The sequence below is a fragment of the Anolis sagrei genome, chromosome 1 (assembly GCF_037176765.1).
Source record: "Anolis sagrei isolate rAnoSag1 chromosome 1, rAnoSag1.mat, whole genome shotgun sequence".
Taxonomy (NCBI): Eukaryota; Metazoa; Chordata; class Lepidosauria; order Squamata; family Dactyloidae; genus Anolis; species Anolis sagrei.
This window is the reverse complement of record NC_090021.1, coordinates 32,641,048-32,662,373: the sequence shown is the minus strand read 5'-3', so window position 1 is coordinate 32,662,373 and position 21,326 is coordinate 32,641,048. Positions and strand designations below refer to the sequence as shown.

Genomic DNA, 21,326 nt, shown 5'->3' with positions numbered 1-21,326 from the left:
TGCTTTGGGAGACAGTGGTTGGGCATCCGGACAACATGGCCAGTCCAGCAGAGTTGATAGCGGAGGACCATTGCTTCAGTGCTGGTGGTCTTTGCTTCTTCCAGCATGCTGACATTTGTCCGCTTGTCTTCCCAAGATATTTTCCAGAGGCAGCACTAATGGAATCGTCCTAGAAATTGCATGTGACGTCTGTAGATAGTCCATGTCTCACAGGCGTATAACAGTAGGTGGTCAGTGGTTTGCTCTTCTCCACACTCGCATGTTGTGGATTCCACTTTGTAGCCCCAATGGGCTCTGCATCTCGTGGTGCCAGAGCGCAGTCTGTTCAGCGCCTTCCAAATTGCCCAGTTTTCTGTGTGCCCAGAGGGAAGTCTCTCATTTGGTATTAGCCATTGATTGAGGTTCTGAGTTTTAGCCTGCCATTTCTTAAAATGGGCTCTGCATTTCGTTCAGCGCCTTCCAAATTGCCCAGTTTTCTGTGTGCCCAGAGGGAAGTCTCTCATTTGGTATAAGCACTTTATCAGAACCAATGATTGCTGCACATCGCACATCGCACTTGCCCTGGAAGCCCTATATACACCTCCTGTCACATCAGCACTTTTAATTCTTGTACCCTTTACTCTGGCCCGGCCCAGTTTTATTGTGTTTAGTGTATTGTGCCTGTTGTTTATTTTGCTTTATTCTGTTTTTAATTGTTTGATTTGCTTAGACTGTACTGTTGTCTTGTGTGTTGAGGCCTCGGCCTGTGTAAGCCGCATTGAATCCTTCGGGAGATGCTAGTGGGGTACAAATAAAGTTTAATAATAATAATAATAATAATAATAATAATATTAGCCATTGATTGAGGTTCTGGGTTTTAGCCTGCCACTTTTGGACTCTTGCTTGCTGAGGTGTTCTAGTGAGTGTCTCTGTAGATCTTAGAAAACTATTTCTTGATTTAAGTCGTTGGTGTGCTAGCTGATACCCAAACAGAGGATGGGCCGGAGATGTCACTGCCATGGCTGTAGTGTATCCACATCAGGCATGGGCAACCTTCGGCCCTCCGGGTGTTTTGGATTTCAACTTCCACAATTCCTGCTGTTAGGAATTATGGGAGTTGGAGTCCAAAACACCTGGAGGGCCCAAGTTGACCCATGCCTGATGTAGATGCACTAATTCTGGAAATGAAGCAAAATTGGAGCTCAATGAGCCCGGAAGTCTATATAGCAGTGCGTCTATTTCATTCTAGCTCTGGAGAAAGCGAAACTACAACCCCCGTGAGCCTCCGCGGCAGCGTTTGTAAGGCTTGGGCAGGAGGCGGGGCTGGGCTTGATGACGTAAGGGAGTCGCCTCTTGTTCCCGCTGCCGGAGGGAAGGCCAAGGAGCCGGCGGCCTTCTGCGATGCCCGCTTTGGAGGGAAGGAGCCCGGAGCCAGAGAACTGCCAGGAGTCGAGGGAAGGGGCCTCGCCCGGAGGTGAGAAAGGCCCCCCAGGAGGGAGATATCAACACCCACTGGGGAAAGGAGCCTAGAATATGCCTGAATGAGAAGGCCACACGTCCCTCTTACGTGAGAGACCTCTTTGTGCCTTCGACTTATGCTGATCCCAGGAAGGAGAGAAACCTTCTCACTATAGGATTAGTGCAGGCCCCTTCCACACAGCTGTATAAATACCCACATGATCTGCTTTGAACTGGAATGTATGGCAGTGTGGACTCAGATAACCCAGTTCAAAGCAGATATTGTGGGATTTTTCTGCCTTGATGTTCTGGATTATATGGCTGTGTGGAAAGGCCCTCAGTTTGACACCACTCAGCATCCACAGTTCAGTGCGCTGAAAGGGATGTGTTGGGGAATGTGGAATCAATAACAGTAGGCATCAGGTTGAATTATAATTAACTTTTTATTTATTTCGTATCAAAAGCATTACATAAATTAGTATAAAACTGATAAAATAAAAGGACTGCAGGTGGCTAAATATCTTTTGACCAAAAAGGGCCAACTTAATTATATATATATATATATACACACACACACTGCATTTTTATACCGCTCTTCTCTGCCCTCAGGGCAACTCGGAGTGGTTCACAACCACAATGCAATACATAAAACATGATAAAAACAGTTAAGAAGCATTTAAAAGGATAAACTCTTATAACAATCAATAAGCATCAACATCTCATATCGTCTCATAGTTAAAATCAAGATCAAGTCTCGTCATCCAAATGTTCCATATTTCTATATTAGTTACACTGCCTATTCAAATGCCTGCTCAAACAACCAGGTCTTCAATTTCCTCCGAAATGCTAGCAGGGAGGGAGCCGATCTAATTTTTGTAGGGAGGGCGTTCCACAGCTGAGGGGCCATCACTGAGAAGGCCCTATCTCTCGTCCCCGCCAACCGTACTTGTGATGCAGGCGGGACCGAGAGCAGGGCCTCCCCAGATGATCTTAACATCCTAGCTGGTTCATAGATTCATACACACACACACACACACACACAAGCTGTACCTGCCACATGTTGCTGTTAGCCAAACTCCCCCCCTCTTTCTCTTCTTTTTTTCTCTCCTTCCCTCCCTCTTTCCTTCTCTTTTTTCTCTCCTTCCTTCCTTCCTTCCTTCCTTCCTTCCTTCTTCCTCTTCCTTCCCCACCTTTTCTTTCCCTTTCTTTCTCCCCTTTCTTCCTTTTCTACCTATTATTGGACTGCAACTTCCAGCAGTCCTCCTGATCCATCTACCTATCTACCTACCTATCTATCTCTATCTAATCTATCTATCTCGAGGAATTCTGGGTGTTGCAGTCCAGGAGTAGGAAATTGGAAATATTCAGGGATTGGGATGCTCTGAAAGAAATCCAAGGAGAAGAAAGCTTGCAGCTTGAAGCAGTGCATTTGGATCATCCTCCTCTCCTAAAAGGTCCTGTCTAGTGGATGCTAGGAGCTGTAGTCCAGAAGAGAATTTGGATATGCTATTGTGTGTGTGTTTTTTTGCCAGGGGGAGTAGTTTTTTTGCATGTGCTGTCGTGTCATTTTGCTTTTTTTGGCTTTTTAAGACCCTTAAGTTGTGTTTTTCAATGTTTTTATGAGTGATGGTCACTCATTGGTCTGAGAAGTGTATTGTGTCCAAATTTGGTGTTAGTTAGTCCAGTGGTTTTTGAGTTATGTTAATCCCACAAATGAACATTACACACAAACTGTAATCCTAATCAATGGCAACTGTTCTCCAATTGTTTACTTTCTGTTTCAATTCTTCTCCTTTTGTACAGTCATATTCATGAATTCTGCAGTTGCAGATTCTACCATACAAGGCTTGCAATTTTTTTTTAAAAAAACCCAAATGCAGACCTTGATTTTGCTGTTTACTAAAAGGAATGCACTTTTATTACACTGTTGTATGTATATAATGGGACTAGAACATCCATGGATTTTGGTATCCATAGGAGGTTGCAGAATCAAATTCCAGGGCCCTTCCACACAGCCATATAACCCAGAATATCAAGGCAGAAAATCCCACATTATCTGAGTGTGGACTCAGGTAACCCAGTTAAAAGCAGGTAATGTGGGATTTTCTGCCTTGATATTCTGGGATATATCGCTGTGTGGAAGGGCCCCCAGTTCAAAGAAGATATTGTGGGATTTTCTACCTTGATGTCTATATAAATAAAAATGTAATGTTCATTTGTAGGATTAACATAACTCAAAAACAACTGGAAGAACTGACATGAAATTTGGACACTACTCCCCTAACAGACAAACGAGTGACCATCACTCATAAACCCCTCCCAAAAAATAGCAGAAAGGACTTAAAAACCCAAAAAGGCTAAATGATGATACAGCACATGTGCGGAAATGACAGCTCCCAGCATCCTCTAGGAGAGAAGGATGCTCCAAGTGCACGGCTTCCAAGCTGCAAGCTTGCTTCTCCTTGGATTTATTTGAAAGCATCCCAATCCGTACATATTTCCTATTCTTGGGCTGCAACTCCAAGCAATCCTCCAAATAGATAAGATATATAGATTAGATAGATACTAGGTAGATAGCTCAATCAGGAGGACTGCTGGGAGTTACAGTCCAAGAATAGGTAGAGAAAGAAGAAAGTAGAGAAAGAAAAAGGGAGGGGAAGGAAGGAAAGAGGTAGAGAAGGAGGAAGAAAAAAGAGAAAGAAAGAAGGAGAGAAAAAGAGAGGGAAAGTTGGCCGCAGCAACACGTGGTGGGTACAACTAGTTCTGGAATATAGGGCTGTGTGGAAGGGCCCTGGGTTCCCTGAGTCCACACTGCCATATATTCCAGTTCAAAACAGAAAATGTGGGATTTTATTCAGCTATGTGGAAGGGGCCAAAATGTATACCAAGGACCCATTGTACTGAAAACATTTTAGCCTTGCCCAAGTATCAGCCACTCTGGGAAACAGAAAATAACCAAATAACTTGAAACATTTCTCTCATGTAGTACACATTTATCTATTTATTTTATTTGCTTAATTTTATTTACATATGTCTCAGTTTGAAGGGAAGTAAGAGCTACCAGGTACCCAGCAGCAGGTGCTAAATGTTAGCTAGTTTGCAAGCTAATTTATTTTCATGAGAGGAAAAAAAAATGCTATTCCTTCATAATTAAAACTAATCTCGCAGTTCATCTTGAGAATGCTGGGTCATGTAGTGCAATAAAATTATTCTTCCATATAATATCCCCTGTCCTCCATCTCTGATTCTAACCACAAGTTCCTAAAACAGGTATATGAGCCTATGTTAGTGCATGATCTTCACGTGATATATCCCAGTGGTTCTTTATTATGTAGAGAAGTAACCTGTAACTCAAGAGTTTGTTTTGTTTTTAAAAAGAGCTACTAACTCTTTTTAAAGTGGCAATGTTTAGTGAATTTGATTATCTTGAGCAGGGCTATTAAGGATAGGGTGACTTGAATATCTTTCATTCAAGTTGACATGAAGGCAGCTAAGAGCAAAACAACATTGACTTATGGTATTGACCTATGATTGAGAGACCTCCAAGACAATCTATCATCCACAGCCCTACCTTGCAAACTCATGGCCATGGCTTCCTTGATTGAGTCTATCCATCTGGAATTTGGTCTTCCTCTTTTCCTACTGCCTTTCACCTTACTAAGCATTATTGCCTTTTCTAATGAGGCACATTATACCTTGATATGTCCACATTATGGACCCTTCCACACGGCCACATAATAATATCAAGGCAGATAATCCACACTACCAGCTTTGAACTGGGTTATCTTGAGTCCACACTGCCATATAATCCAGTTCAATATGGATTTTATACAGCTGTGTGGAAGGGACCTAAGACAGCTTTAGTTCAGCAATCTTCTACTGATAGTTTGGACTTGATTTGCTCTAAGACCCATCTTTTGACTTTTTAGAAGTTTCCATGGAACTGTCCTTCAGCACCAACTTTCAAATGAGTTGATCTTTTTTCCAGTCAACTTTCTTCACTGTTTAGCTCTCACAACCATATGCAGAAGTCATACTAAGCTAATAAACAGGACCGTGCTTGCTTTAGTTTGGATAAACATTATTGTCTTCACATGGCTGTTAATTATGCTTACCAGATGTATGACAAAGAGATTTTCAGAGTATTCTCAGAAATGACAAACAGGGACCCTTAAGCTGCTTGTAGTTGCTCCTTTGTGGTTGGCTGGGGATCCTTTTTTGCCATGTTTGGTAGTAATAATTTTGTGAATGAAGCCAATGCAACATTTCTGTAAGTAATGAGATGGTGAGTAACTGAATAGCATTGGAGTGCAGGAGATATCTCAACAGTGGTCCTGGTGAAAATTCTTTACTCCCCAAAAGCTATTGTTTTCATTGAGTTCTGTGTAACAAAACAATGTATGTGGAATGAATTCATGCAATTGACCTAGTTTGGCTCTGAAGGTGACTGATATAGAAAAGGGGAGCCTGTGTGTAATCCAGAGGTGAAGATCCTTTTGTTCTCCAAGTGGCTTGCCCTATAAATCTTGTCACTAAGGGAGTGAAGGTTTTGCAATCCAAAGTATCTAAATGACAATAAATCCCACATTTTCATCTTAGATTTAACATATAGGCTGTATAGCTGTTTTATTAATAAGTCTCATTCTGTTATTAGTATTAGCTAGCAAGCCTTGTTTGTAGTTATTTGGATAAGGTTTCTGCAGATGCATCAAGCCAACCCTTTGAGCATTTGTTTTCCTTTATCTTGCATTGTTTCCCCCCCGCTAGATATCCCATGCTGTCCCGCCATGTACAGAGACTGGGCAGAGAGAGGAATTTCCACTGGAATCTTGCTCAAAGCCTCCTCCAGAATGGGCAACCTCTTCAGTGCATAAAGAGAACCGGACACGATTCGTGGGCTTTTGATCTCTACACAAATTCTCAGGACTTCTTTACTGGCTGGAGGCTTCCTCTGTCCTGGAACTGGCAGCTCCCCACCTTTGTGCAGAATTGTTCCATACATTTGTGTGCTGCTAAGATGAAATCGGAGGATGACGAGCCATCTTTAAAACGGAAAAAAAGCAGTGGGGATGAGGACATTATTTGCAGTCCTGGTGAACTCCTGAATACCTCTTCTTCAAACAAAGCACCATCATCTCCTCAACATAAGGAAGAAAGCACGAAAAAATCAAGAGGTACTATGGCACCTTAACATTAAGAGTTTGTTACATAAGGAAGGGAGAACCAACTAATAATGCTTTAAACAGAGTATTAGACCAGATGGTCTACAAGACATCTTTCAGTTCTGTGGTTTACAGGATTTAGGCTGCATCTACATTGTCGAATTAAGGGAGTTTGAACTGCCATGGCTCAATGCTATGGAATCATGTGAATTGTAGGTTTACAGCAGGCATGGGCAAACTTTGGCCCTCCAGGTGTTTTGGACTTCAACTCCCACAATTCCTAACAACGTACTGGACACCTAGAAGGCCGAAGTTTGCTCATGCCTGGTTTACAGTATCTTTAGCTTTCTCTGCCAAAGAGTGCTGGTGCCTCACAAAAGTGTGAACCCAAAGATTCCATAGCATTGAGCCATGGCAGTTAAAGTGGTTTCAAAGTGCATTAATTGTATAGTGTAGATACACTGTTAGACTTCAGGAAACCTTGAGGTATAATAAGAACAATTTTATTTCTTACCCACCTCTTCTTGTGGCTTGAGGTGGGTTCCAGCTTAGTTAAAATGCATAATCATTGTAAACATTCTATAAAATACACATATTAATGTGTATTTCTATAAATTACAAACATTAAAATGTATTTCTATACAATACATATTGAAATACACATAACAAAGATTAAAACACAGGATGCGAGTTTAAAATTCATGATTAAAACTGGCTGGTTAGGCTTGCCAGGAAAGATAGGTCTTCAAATAAGTTTTGTATTGCAAAAGTTCATTTAGTTGTCAGAGCTCTTCCAGCAAATCATTCCAGTCTTGGGGCAGCCAATGAAAAGGTCCTCTGGGTGGTGGTTGCCACTCGGATTTTTGCTGGTTGGAGTGGATTGTATGGGAGAAGCTGGTCCTATAGGTAACCTGTACCCAAACTATGTAGGGCTTTAAAGGTAAAACCAACACTTCATACTTTGCCTGGAAACTAATTGGTAGCCACTGGAGTGACTTTAGAATGGATGTAATATGCTCTCACCTGGATGTTCCTGTAACCAATCTGGCTGTATTTTGAACCAGCTGGAGTTTCCAAACTTGATACAAAGGTAGCCCAATGTAAAGTGCATTGCAGAAGGGCAACCTTGATATTATAAGTGTGTGCACTACCAGCTATCAAGTGTACCTGGTAACTTTGAGCCAGTGAACGTTTCTTTAGTCTAATCTGGCGGATAGGTGTGTTGTGAGAATAAAATTGCAAGACACTGTGTTCCTGTGTTTCATAAAAGAAGGGTGGAATTTAAAAAGTGTTGACTATTTCTTGTGTTCCACATATATACACCACTTTGCTAACAGTGATGAAATCCACTGAGATACCAAACATATTTCCTTATTCATAGGGACATATTAATTACTAAAACACATTTATTTCATAACCGCAATCAGATACAACCTGGGTCCTTGCACAACTCAAAAGAGGGAAACTCTCTCTCCCTCCCTACCCAGTTCTATAAATCAGATATTGAGAAGGCTGCATGGAAGAGGGGATTCTTTTCCAAAGTTTTCCAACAGACTTTTTCTAACAGTGCAGAGGCCCTTATATTCTCCCTTGTAGAAATCAAGTTAATAGAATCATTTATTCAGGTGTCCCAGGGCTATCCTACCTTTTTTTTTTACTTTTTAGCTATGATATAACTCTTCTCTGTGAGGTTCTAAAGGAAATTTGCTGTCGTGAATAAAGCATTCAGTTATCAAGGTGACTTCACCTTTGTAAAAATAAGCCAGTTATTGCCTAATTCAATGTTTCTCAATCTGTGGTCCTATTTAAGGGAGCACACTTTGAGAAACTCTGGCCTAATTATTAGTATCCCTGGTTAATAAGACACTTGCTGTTTCTGATGGCTTGTTTATTTTAAAACAGCTATAGCAGTGGTTCCCAACCTGTGGTCTGAATGAAGCAGAGTGTGTTTGAGGACCGGAACATCCATAGGGAGACCAAGATGCTTGTTTATAAAGCTATTGTTCTCCCAACCCTGCTATACGCCTGCGAAACATGGACTGTCTAAAGACATCTCACTCAACTCCTGGAACGATTCCATCAGTGTTGCTTCCAAAAAATCCTGCAAATCTCTTGAGAAGACAGGCAGACAAATGTCAGGATGTTGTAAGAAGCAAAGACCACCAGCACTGAAATAATGATCCTACTCCTTCAGCTCTGCTGAACAGGCCACATTGTCCAAATGCTCGCTTACCGTCTCCCAAAGAAGTTACTCTACTCCCAACTCAAAAACAGGAAATGTAACGTTGGTGAACAGGAAAAGAGATTTTAAAATGGGCTTAAAGCCAACCTTTAAAACTGTGGCACAGACACCGAGAACTGGGAAGCCCTGGCCCTTGAGCACTCGAACGAGGTCAGCTGTGACCAGCAGTGCAGTGGAATTCAAAGAGGCACATATGGAGGGCGAAACGGAGAAATATGCCAAGAGGAAGGTGCATCAAGCCAACCCTGACTGGGATCGCCTTCCACCTGGAAACAGATGTCCTCACTGTGGGAGAACATTCGGATCAAGAATAGGGCTCCAAACTCACCAATGAACCCACCACCAAGACACCAGACTTGGAGGACCATCATCCTCAGGCTAAGAGGGATTGCCTAAGTAAAGTAAGGTCCGTGGACCACCAGTGCTCCACAAGAAAGAAAATCTGGTCCGCAGCCTCACCATTACTACATTGTTGCCTTGAAACTGCACAGCAACAAGAGTGACTGGTCTTGCAAAACCCTCTTATAGTGCTGAGGCAACTAAATATTACTATCACATCACCTCTAGATTATTAAATATGGTTTCCTGTGGCCAAGCAGATGGTGACTAATGGATGTCAAATGTTCTGTATTGGAAAATAGAGTTGATGTGTTCTATCCAATACCATTTTCTGAATCAGCACCCCAAATAACCAAACCCAATCTAAAGTTCACAAACACTGATTCGTAACCCTTTTGTTGGAGAGTGGTCCCTGGTCAAAGTGGTCCCTAGTAAAAAAAAAAAAAAAAAAAAAGGTTGCGAACCACTGGGCTATAGATTTTCTTTAAAAGATAGCTTTCCAGACTGGCCTGTCATCAGAGAGATAAATGGATTGACACAAACTATAAAATTTAATGAAATGTTAACTTACAATTTTCTTGATGTACCTAAAGGAACCAATGTGCTACCCAGAATCTCAAAAGCTGGATTACATAATTTCCTGGAAATTATACTCTATCAAAGGAACTCTTTGTTGCCACTGCTAGGAAGATTTTCTGTCTTTCGTTCCTACATTCTCAGAAAGAGAAATCATTACTTAAAACATAAGCTTTTATGTCAGGAATAAAAGCCTTTTTTGTTGCCTTTCAGTAGGTTTGCTTAAGCGACACTGGGAATACTTCTGTCAGCAAAGCAAAAAAATGAAGACGATTGAAGAAGAAACACAACTCAATCAGGATAATAAAGACTCACGGGAAAAGTTTGATTTCACTGTTATGTCATACAACATCCTTTCCCAGGACTTGTTAGAAGACAACTCCCACCTGTATAAACACTGCCAACATCACCTCCTCACTTGGAACTATCGGTTTCCCAACATTCTTGCAGAGATCAAGAAGCTCAATGCAGATGTAAGTGGAAAGCTAATATATGTGTAGCAGAGTATACATTTTTCAGATTGTAAGTGAATATGTGGGAATTTCTCCTGTTAATATTTATGGGTAATGATATCTAGGTGGCGCCATGTATTTCTCTCTGTTGAATGATTCCTTTCTCAAAACACAACATTGTCTGCATAGGTTCATCTGCACTGTAGAATTAATGAAGTTTGATACCACTTTAATTGCCATGGTTCAATGCTATGAAATCATTTGAGTTTTTTGCGCTGAATTCAGATCTATGTTTTTTTCTCTATCACGTGTAGTTTTTGCACTGAGGCTAATCAAATAATGAATGCATTTATCAATTCAATCTAATTAATTTCAGTGTGTAAATGCATTAAATGTTCTATTAGTCTCATCACAAAAACTACGCGTGATGGAGAAAAAATAAACGCAGATCTGAATTCAGCGCAAAAAAACTCTAAAAGAATGACCTAAAATTATATCTGATGAAAAATACTTGTTGGCTTGTATTACACGGATATGATGTGAAATGTGCAGACTTTTCAGTACTGCGCTGTAATGTACCATTCGTCATATTTTAAAAAGTTGACGTGATGGAAAAAGAAATAAAGACATATTTAAAAACACCATAAAAATTGATTTAAACTGTGCTGCTCTCATCTCTGATGATTACAAAAAGTTTGATTTTGTTGGCTTGTGTTATTTTGTGTTTTCTTTGTAATAGTGATGTTCAAGGTCTCAAATCAGGTTTCTTTCCAAAACAATGCAGGTAATATTTTGGGAGGATATTCAGATGTGATTGTGGTTGGTTAATTGCAATTGTTCCTGTTTCACTCCACAGGTACTTTGTTTACAAGAAGTCCAAGAAGACCAGTATGGAACACAGATCAAGCCAAGCTTGGAAGCTCTGGGTATATATGTCATTATTTTTGTTATGTAGAATAAAAATTAGTCCAAATAGTCCAGAAGGTCAGACCAAATATGTACCTGTTTATCATATAATTACAAAGTTAAAAAGGTGCTACTTTATATTAGACAGTGTTTATAGAGTACTCATGCCTTTACATATTTGCTTTTAGCTCCAGTTTCCTTATAACTGATGGTTTCATCCATGATAGCAAGCATAATAGAATCCCAAAGCACTGTAAACATTTGCACCTTTTATCGGATGCAAAATGAACTCCAAATATTTTTGTTCTGTATATCTTCATTATAAGGGCTCTATGTCTGAACATCTCCTTTGATGACTAGTTTACTTATGTGTTATTCCTCCTGGTCTTACAAAAGCTTGGTGAATTCTGGTGGAAATGCTTATACAGAATTAAAATGAATAAAATGGAATACGAAATAAAAGCACACATTCTTAAAAACACTTTCAAATGAATATCAGATTGCTATTTATTACCTTTTAAAAGTAAAGGTTTCCCCTTGACATTAAGTCTAGTTATGTCCAACTCTGGTGGGTGGTGCTCATCTTGATTTCTAAGCCAAAGAGCCGGCGTTGTCCGTAGACGCCTCCTTGGTCATGTGGCTGGCATGACTGCATAGAATGCCATTACCTTCCCTCCAAAGCAGTACCTATTGATCTACTCACATTTACATGTTTTTGAACTGCTAGGTTGGCAGAAGCTGGGGCTAACAGCAGGAGCTCACCTCCCTCCCTAGATTCAAACTGCTGACCTTCTAATCTGCAAGTTCAGAAGCTTCGCATTTTAACTCATTGCACTACCACGACCCCTTTTTACCTTTTATCTATATCTATATATTTTGTTTTTTGTTTTTTAAAAAATGTCCCAGAAGCTTTGTCTGTAAAACCATGTGTGTGTCCCTTCAAATTGCATTATGATGACCCCATGAATTTCATAAGGTTTTTAAGTAAAGAAGACCTAGAGGTAGTTTTGGTAGTTCCTTCCTCTGAAGTATATCTAACAGCACCTGGTATATTTAGTGATGTCTGTCCATCAAACAGAATAGTTGCTTATTTATATCTCTCTTGTCTCCCATGTGGCACCTGAAGCAGCTTAAGCATTAAAACGGCATGTTAAAACTGTATAGCTAACGCAATCAGTAATACAAAAAATTAAAAAAGCATTGAACAGCTAGGCTCTTTAAACATTTAGAATAGTTAAAAGCACATCGAAATTTCTTACACATTAAATCCATCACAACCATTGCACCATACCAATAAGTTTTAAAAGGTTTATATTAAAATGTCTCTGCCTTCCAACAAAAGGAGAACTGTGAGGGGTCAACTGAGCCTCTCTTGGGAGAGAATTCCAAATCTTGGAAACAGCCACTGAAAAGAATAGCCCAATAGGCCTGTTTCTGGGGTTATTTGGGGCATTTATGAAGTAATCTTGATTGAATAGACCAGTGGTTCACAACTTTTTTTTTTAACCAGGGATCACTTGACCAGGGACCACTCTCCAACGTTAGTACCAAAAGAGTTGTGAATCAGTTTGTGATCAACTTTAGATTCAGTTTGGTTATTTGGGGTGCTGATTCAGAAAATCGCATTGGCTAAACCACATCCGCTCTAGTTTCTGATACATAATATGTGCCATCCAGTAGTTGCTATCTGCTCCCCACAGAAAACCATATTTAATAATCTGGATCTGATGTGGTAGTAGTAATCTTTTGTGGGTAGTCAGCCTCTTCCCTCCTGACATCCCTGTTGCCTCGGCACTGTAAGAAGGTGTTGCTCTTGTTGCTGCATGGTTTTGAGGCAACAATGTTGTAATGATGAGGCTACATACCATATATTTGTTCTTGCAGACTAATGGTGGTCCATGGACCACAGGTTGGGAACCACTTGGATAGACCATATAAGCTCTAGTCTCTTAGATATCGTTATCATGATTGCCTGTAGGTGAGTAGATGGCAGCTGGTAGATGCATTATATTCTAAATCTCAAAAACTAGAGCTGATAAGGGAAACCTGGTGCCATTTTTGGAATCTGCAGGTAAAATATACCCAGAAACAGGGCTAACATTTTAGGCACAAAAATGTGTGTTAGCCAGTGCAATCCTCATAGAAAGTAATCTTACTCCATGCCCCTCTTATGCACTCCAGAGAGCTGGGAATCCCCAGAAGTAGACCTGAAGGATAAACAAAGGAGATGAGAAGTCTACTTGCATGATCTTGTCTGTAGCCCACAGTCATGAGTTACTCTTTTGAATGTATCTGAAATTGGTCCATCTTCTTGGAAAGTTTGAGCATTTGGTCAACCTGGCAAATCAATATTACAAAATCAACAACAATGTGATATCCTGCCCTCCCCCCTTTTCTTTATCCCCTTTTCTGAAGGCTATCATTGTGAGTATAAGATGAGGACTGGCAGGAAACCAGATGGCTGTGCCACTTGCTTCAAGACCTCCAAGTTCAGCCTCCTGTCTTCAAACCCAGTGGAGTTCTTCCGCCGCAACATCCCGCTCTTGGACAGGGATAATGTGGGCCTGGTGTTGCTTTTGCAGCCTCGGTTTTACTGCAAGACTGGTGCCACTATTTGTGTGGCCAACACACATCTGCTGTATAATCCAAGACGCGGGGACATAAAGTTGACCCAGCTGGCCATGATTTTGGCAGAAATTTCCAATGTTGCCATTCGGGAAGACGGGCGCTTCTGCCCCCTTGTCTTCTGTGGTGACTTCAATTCCGTCCCTCATTCTCCACTGTACAATTTTCTAACGGAAGGAAAGCTGAATTATGAAGGACTGGCAATAGGGAAAGTAAGTACCCATTTGTGAAAATGGAGTTAAGAAAAAGTAGGTACAAAGCACACATGAGATGAAATTAGTGTCTCCTGGCTTGCAACACTATTCATTTTGAAGTATGCTGTTTGGTCCGAAATCATGGCAGGAGCTTACAGAATTGCATTTGGTGGAATCCGCAATTACTTTGAGCCTGTTTGAAAGTTTTCTAATGACTTGATTGGTAGAGTCAGGCAGTCATCCTAAAATGTTATTTGGCCATTCTGTTACTCTTCTGGAATATGCTATTCTTGGACTGTGTGAAGCATGTTCGGAAATCCATTCACCACAACTATAGAGTAGTGGCACTTGAGTGCCTATAGCGTTTATGTCCAGAAAGTACTCTTGACATCAGCCAAGAATGGGTGCTCCACATTGCTTTTTATGTCCAAAAGTGACTCCTAAGGAACCAGTTTTGCTCCCTATGTGCTGTTGGACATATGAAAAGAAAGGAAAACACTGCCCTAGTGAGCAAAAGTGACTTCCAGTTGCTCAAAACATCATTTCTGGGAGCTGTCGGGCCCACCAGAAAAACAGGAATTATAAATTGCTTTCTAACCACATGGGTGTACCTGTGTCTTTATATATGTGTCTTCAAGGCATCTTTCAGCCTGTGGCAACTCCTTGAATTTCATAAGGAAGGAATATCCAGTAGTGTTTTTGATAGTTCCTTCCTCTGAAATGTAGTCTACACCACCTGTTATTCTTTGGTAGTCCCTCGTCTAAGTACTGCTTAGCTTGACCCTACTTAGCTTCTGCAATCAGATAGGAGTTGATGCTTTCAGATTATTTAGGCCTTAGATCATTTCGCATTCACCTACCCAGGCCTATATATATTATCTCAAGGTTAAAAGTAAATATTGATTCCCTTCCAGATTTTTTTGTGTTCTTGTTTGATTTTTTAAAGGTATCTGGCCAGGAGCAGTCTCCAAGGGGCAATAGGATACTCACTATCCCCATTTGGCCTCAGAGCCTTGGCATTTCTCAGGACTGTATGTATGAGGAGCAGGAGAGGCAACTGGGAAAAGAGAAAGGTAAATTTCTGTACTGATACCTGGATTGGCTTTGTAATGATTTTACCTTGCCCCCAGTAATGTTTGTATTTAATAATAATAATAATAATAATAATAATAATAATAATAATAATACAAAATCATCATCTTTATTTATATCCCGCCACCATCTCCCAAAAGGGACTCGGGGCGGCTTACAAAACATAAACAATTCATGAGTATAAAACTTAGACCTAATAACACATATTGTTTGGGAACACATCAGCGTCAGAGTATATTCAGTAGAAACAATATATTGTAGCCAAGCAGCTACAGATCAGCCCTTGGCCAACTTTGAGGTTGATAGGTAAGCAACAACCCATAGGTCTGTTTCACCAAAGTAAGGAGGTCCATTGGTTGCAAAGAACGCCTCCTTGGTATGTTAGAACAAGATTAGAGAACCTCAAACCCTGGATCCAAATCCAGCCCATACCTCCCCAAATGCCACACTTCTTCCCCATCACACCCATTTAGCCATTTTCCTACTTTCTTTATTTCCCCGATTTAAAATTTATAGACTCTACTTAGGTTGAGGTATCAGCAATAAGAGCTTTAAACTATCAGGTTCATCCTTTTACTTTTGCTCCCACTTGAATAAACAAAATTCAGCTCCCAGACTTAATACAGTTTCAGACCACTGATGCAGAACAAGAACAAGCAAAGTGTAGCACTATAGATGTTACCGAATTGCAACTCTCAGCATTCTTTTTTCCTAGCTGTGCTGATTAGGACAGATGTGAGTTGTAGTTCAGTAACATCTCAAGGGCTACACTTTCTCCAGTCTTGATGTAGAAAGTCCCGGACTCAATTCCCAATATATTTATAAGATTTTTTTTAATTTTTGTTTTTAAATTTAGCAATAAATGGTATGAAAGTTTTCTATCCGATACCCTAGACATCTGCTGTTATTAAGTGTAGAGATATTGGAGAACATGAACAATAGTGACCTATCAAACTGTGCTTGATGCTCCGTTTTCTTTTCCAGAAAAAAAAGAGATTAAAGAAGAAAGTTCAAAAAAATCAGAGGATATCCTATTAGTAACAGATAGGTAAATTTTGACAAATTATTTGTTTGCTGTCTTGTAAGCAAATTTCTGGCCATATTTTTGTTTTGTTGATGCTCAAAGGGGGTTATTGGTGTTTAAAACATAGAGCTAAAACTTGTGTTATTAATAAATGATATGGCGTATTTTATCAATTCTAAGATTCCCTTGATAGTAAGACACACTAATTTCAGTACCAGCAACAGAATATAAGATATACACATATATCAAAAAGTACCCACAAAAAGAAAAGAATAAGAGAAACATTCATCATTTAATGTAATTTGATATGTGGAAGTGTTAAGCTAGAACATAATGTAATATTTATGTGAAGAAGCAGAGTTTGTCCCAGCTTGGATGTATCAATATTCTAGTCATCGTCATACCCCAACATGAGAGGAGTGGAGGAAACTGAAGAATCATGCAGATTCAGGCTTTGTGTATATAAATGCTAAACTAGTTTAGTGTTAAGCACAGATTTCATCATACTTTCTCCAGGATGTAATTGCTGAGAATATAATTACCCTGACACTTTTATTAAGGACTGAGGAAATTCTCATTTCCAGGAAAATGCTGCTATATGTACTTTGGGCTTGTACACATTATTCCCCTTTGTACTGATGCTGTTCTCTGCACATGATCTCTATAGAGACAGAACAGTGTATCTGTGATCAGAATGATCTGGAATTGTCCCAGTCTGCAGAGAGTAACTCTAGTGTGCTTGATCTGGAATTTTGTGTTACAGCAAACACTGATGCTTCTCAAACATTGTGCTCCATTTTAGGTTACCAACAGACTTACACCACAGTTTTCAACTGTCTTCAGTCTACTCTCATTATTTTCCTGAAACTGGAATTCCAGAAGTAACAACTTGCCACTCCAGAAGCTCAGTCACGGTGGATTACATCTTCTATTCTGCAGCAAAGGATGGCAGAACTGATGGATCAGGTGATGGAATTTGTAGCAAATGTCTACCTGTTAACCTACTTTTCTGGGCAAGTCAACAAGAGGAGTATCGGCAATCATCATCATCATCATCTTTTTTTTTTTTACTAGCCCCATGGGACTTGGGGTGGCTCATAACATAAATGAATAACAGTAACCTACAAGAAACAAAAGAAACAAATAATAACACATCAAGCAAAATAAATAGCAACCAGAGTAAGTTAAAACACACAAAAGCAGCATTAACAATAAAAGTTATCAAAATATTAGCTAAAACATCATCATTCCTATGAATTAAAAAGCCTACTACTCCCCCACAATGGAGCTGCTTGGAAAACAGGAAAACAAGGGAGCTAGACAACCAGTTGTTCCTTAATTTTGAATATTTGTTGAACTGACAGCCAATTCCCCTCTAGCTGACATGTTAATACTAACAGCCTACATCCTATATTATTATTTGATACACAAGAATATTAGTACACACCAAACAAGATCGCTATACTGGCTTTTGTATTCAATCACAAGTTGGACATTTCCCAAGTGTCTAGGACTGTGTGATATACCAGTAAATAATGTGTGCAGATCTGAGTAGGGTAGCCTTTTGCAACTGACAGGTGGTGATTTTGTCAGAGCTGATTGTTTATGAGTCCAGGCCGAGGTTTTTAGGCACTGCAGCCAGTGTGCCGATCACCACTAGGACTACCTTTAATCTGGCACAAGACGAGTCTTATATTATTATATCCTATATTATTATTATATTTATTTATATTTCGCTTTATTTCCCTCATTCTATAGCATCCTGCTAATTGGTTATTTGCACTGCAGGCTCCACGTTTTTTTTTTTTTGTGTTTTTTTGGTTCACAGTCTTTGTTGCATGAACTGACTCTGCTCCCTGCATGGGTTGGGTTGCTAATAGATTTTTTAAAAGTGAACCTTGTCTACTCTTAAGCTTTTAATTAGTCGAATCCATAGAAATGACCAAATGAAGTTGCTCACTGCACAGAAAGAAAAGCTATTACTTTCTGTAGTCCAGGCTGATGTTATACATGGCAAAGTAAGGACCTGTAAGGAATCATATTTCCTGACCTCTGTTCGGTTTTATTCTGATTTTTTTTCTCCCTGTGAGGGAGAGGAAGCATTACAAACCTAAGTGCCCAATTTATTACTTATAATCCTAGGGATTCCTAGAGAAACCATATTAATTGCTTCTGTGAATAATCAAATCCATAAATGTTGGCTGGCCAACTGTAAAACATAGAAATCTGGTTGTCAGGAGTTCCTGAAAAAAATCACCAGGTGGTGCTAGAATGCTACTATGTGACTTCAAGGAGAATCTTATTAGGACACTAGGAAGAATAGGTCTGGCACAAATTCTTATACAGAGCTATTAAATTTAGGGATGCCAGAACAAACTTCAGCATGGAAATTTTGCAGTCCAGTCTGCAGCTAAGTTTGTATCCAGAAGTGTGCACTTTAAGGGAAAGAGTGCAGAGATGTGCATCTCGAGAATTGTTCACAAAATGTCTTAATATTAGAGAGGGGAAAATGTACACTCTCCAGGAAAAGGGCCTATAAAAATGACACACACATGTCTCATTTCTTCAACTGCAAGTTCATTTCAGCATGTGTTTGCTTTAGTGTGCAAATACAGCAAACACAAATACATGAAAAAAATTGTGCATTTTATCATGTATTTGTGTATGCTGCATTTGTACATTGAAGCAAACACACGCTGAAATGAACTTGCAGTTGAGGAAATGAGACATTTGATTAAACATTTGACATTTGGGTGAAGAGACTGACCTTTAAACAAAGAATTCCAGTTTCTCAGGCAAGCCATGCTCATTCAGCTACATATTTCTCCTGTATCACAGGAGCGGGTGGAGAATAATGGCTAGGAAAAGCAGCAATAAAATGTTTCTTCTTTATGTGACATCTTTTTTTTTTTTTTTTTGTGAATTCATTTGAGAGCACTGGTAAGCCTCTGCCTTTCCGCCTCAGCCCTGCCTCCACATTTCTAATGCATGGGATAACAAAATTTACTAATTTTATGAGAGAACCAGGCAACCTGTAGCCTTCTAGCTGTTGTTAAAGTTTCCATCATTTCTGGTTATTAGCAAAGATAGCTGAGGTGTATAGGTTGTGGTATCACCAATATCTGGAGAATGACAGCTCCCTCACCACAGCTTTGCATTGATGATGATGATGATTATTATTATATTATTATTATTATTATTATTATTATTATTATTTCTTACTCGCCTCCCCTCACGACTCCAGGCAGGTTACAACATTGCTAAAGCACATAATCAAAATACTTAAATAAAAGGTAGACACAGAGTTGAAGTTTAAAATTCATCATTAAAACTATCTGGATAGTTGTACGTATTATAGCTACATTGCAAGTGTGAATCACTTTGAACAAAGAGTATACTGTATGCAGTACTAAGCATGTTTATATTAAGCAAAAATTATAATCTATAATGCAGTACACGAAATGCTACTGATTTCAGAAGAGCACTTCAAATCCAGGTTCTTGCGCCATCATAGTTTCAGTATCACTGCAATTGGTTACATCAGGAATAAGCAACGGGTAAGATGTTTTTGGACTGCATATCCCGCCAATTCATCACCAAAAGCTATCATAGCGAGGGTTGATGGAAACTTGAGGCTAACAAATGTCTTGGAGGGCTATAGCAGCACATCCCTGGCCTGCATAATTCAGTCCACAATAACCTGCAAGTTGTACACACACACTTACTTCAGTCTTTCCTTTCTCTTCCAGGAGCTGGACGTGTTTTTGATGGCGGTCTGAATCTCCTTGGTCGATTGTCTTTGGTCACTGAGCAAGATCTGTGGGCAGTCAATGGACTTCCCAACAAGAACAACTCTTCTGATCACCTCCCACTCCTCGCTAAGTTCCAGCTGGAGGAATAACACCCAGATCATTAAGACTGGTTTATCTTTCCTCCAACCACAAAGACTCAAAACAACTGGAGAGAACATGCCTCCTTTGTGAGCTTTTTAAATAAAACATATTTTGTCAATTATCACCATCACACAGATAAAGAAGCAAATTCTACTTTTACATCAAGGCATCTTTTTAAAAATAATGGAAAGTATTTGTGCTGTATTTTTTTAAGAAATTCAATTGGTTTTCAAAGTTATGATATAAAGTGTTTTTTTTTAATACAGTGATCAGTTTTATTTGTATTCTTAGCATAACCAATATTCTTTCAATCCTGTGGGGACATAATTGGAGTTCAGGATGGCTGTTTGGTTATTTTCCCTTATTCCTTCAAGGAGATTAGTAGTCATATATCTTTACCACACTTCATAGCCTCAAAAGCCCAATGACATCAGTTATGATTGGCCAAGTATGGTCCGGATCCATTGTTGGCTGGGTTCAGTGCTCTCTGGATAAGGGTGAAGTACAGTTCTCAAATTCCCAGGGCAATCACCCCCAAACCCTGCCACAATCAATCTTCTGTGCTTGTTGTGTGCTGTAGGGCAGGATAAGAAAGGGTTAAGGAGAGGCAGTGGGTGAGGTCATGCAAATTTCACACAGGGAACCCTGTGATGCCTGCTTGTGGTGGAGGGAACATGTCAGATCTGGGATGGCGTTGTCATTGAATTAAAGCATTCCTTGGGTGGTGGTCAATATGGTGTTTGGGGAGGACATTGGCAACGTTTGGGCTACATGTTCTTTGTGCTCGCTGTAACCTGTCTGTGTAAGTGGGCACTTCTGCTACATACACACATATACATTTTTCACTTTTATTATGTGTATAGGTGTGTGTGTGGGGGGGGGGGGGGGGATAGTATGCAGTGGCACTTCACCATCTAGAGATTTTGGTATCCATGTGGGGCCCTGGAACCAAACCACAGCAAATACTAACAGTCCAATACACATCCCTGTCAGTTGCATCCACTGAGCTTGTGATGGTATACATGACAGTCTTCACTATGTCAATCCTCATAAACACCCTTTATCAGACTGAGAGACAACAAATGCTCACACATTCGGTATCATGGCGTCATTTGATGAATTTCATTTATCACTAGTGACTAAATCTAGCTGCCAGTCCAACACTAACTGCTACACTACACTGGTTGTCCAAGTTACAGATCCATCTGATGTAGGGCTACAGTGATCACCAAATGGCCAGATTGAATAAGTCTGGGATCATTTTTCCTGCCCCATATCCATGTTTGTGAACCATTTATTGATCTTTGTCTAGCAATCCATTCTTGGGATGACAGGATAGTAGGCTTGGGTATCTTCTAATCTGAATGAATTGTTTCTCATGCCA

At 39.9% G+C, this 21,326-nt stretch overlaps 1 protein-coding gene across 3 annotated transcripts; it reads left to right on the top strand.

Annotated features, from left to right (window-relative positions):
* Positions 1 to 1,369: 1,369 nt before the first annotated feature.
* ANGEL2 (angel homolog 2) lies at positions 1,370 to 20,207 on the top strand. Of its 3 annotated transcripts, none has more exons than XM_060754294.2 (9): positions 1,370 to 1,453; positions 6,205 to 6,611; positions 9,973 to 10,229; positions 11,065 to 11,134; positions 13,530 to 13,951; positions 14,880 to 15,006; positions 16,010 to 16,073; positions 16,852 to 17,015; positions 19,799 to 20,207. In XM_060754294.2, exons 2-9 carry the CDS (start codon positions 6,212 to 6,214, stop codon positions 19,948 to 19,950), a joined length of 1,656 nt encoding a protein of 551 aa, XP_060610277.2. In that variant the 5' UTR covers positions 1,370 to 1,453; positions 6,205 to 6,211; the 3' UTR covers positions 19,951 to 20,207. The 3 variants fall into 3 exon arrangements, with proteins under 3 accessions (XP_060610277.2, XP_060610275.2, XP_060610278.2); XM_060754292.2 differs by having other exon boundaries at positions 9,970 to 10,229; XM_060754295.2 differs by lacking the exons at positions 16,010 to 16,073; positions 19,799 to 20,207 and having other exon boundaries at positions 9,970 to 10,229.
* The last annotated feature ends 1,119 nt before the right edge of the window (positions 20,208 to 21,326 follow it).

What these genes read in the sequence shown, in the direction of transcription:
- ANGEL2 (XM_060754292.2), top strand. Translation starts at nt 6,212, where the DNA reads ATGCTGTCCCGCCATGTACAGAGACTGGGCAGAGAGAGGAATTTCCAC. An exon ending in AAGCACGAAAAAATCAAGAG is followed by an intron (nt 6,612 to 9,969) that starts GTACTATGGCAC and finishes GTTGCCTTTCAG; the next exon opens with TAGGTTTGCTTAAGCGACAC. An exon ending in GCCAAGCTTGGAAGCTCTGG is followed by an intron (nt 11,135 to 13,529) that starts GTATATATGTCA and finishes CCTTTTCTGAAG; the next exon opens with GCTATCATTGTGAGTATAAG.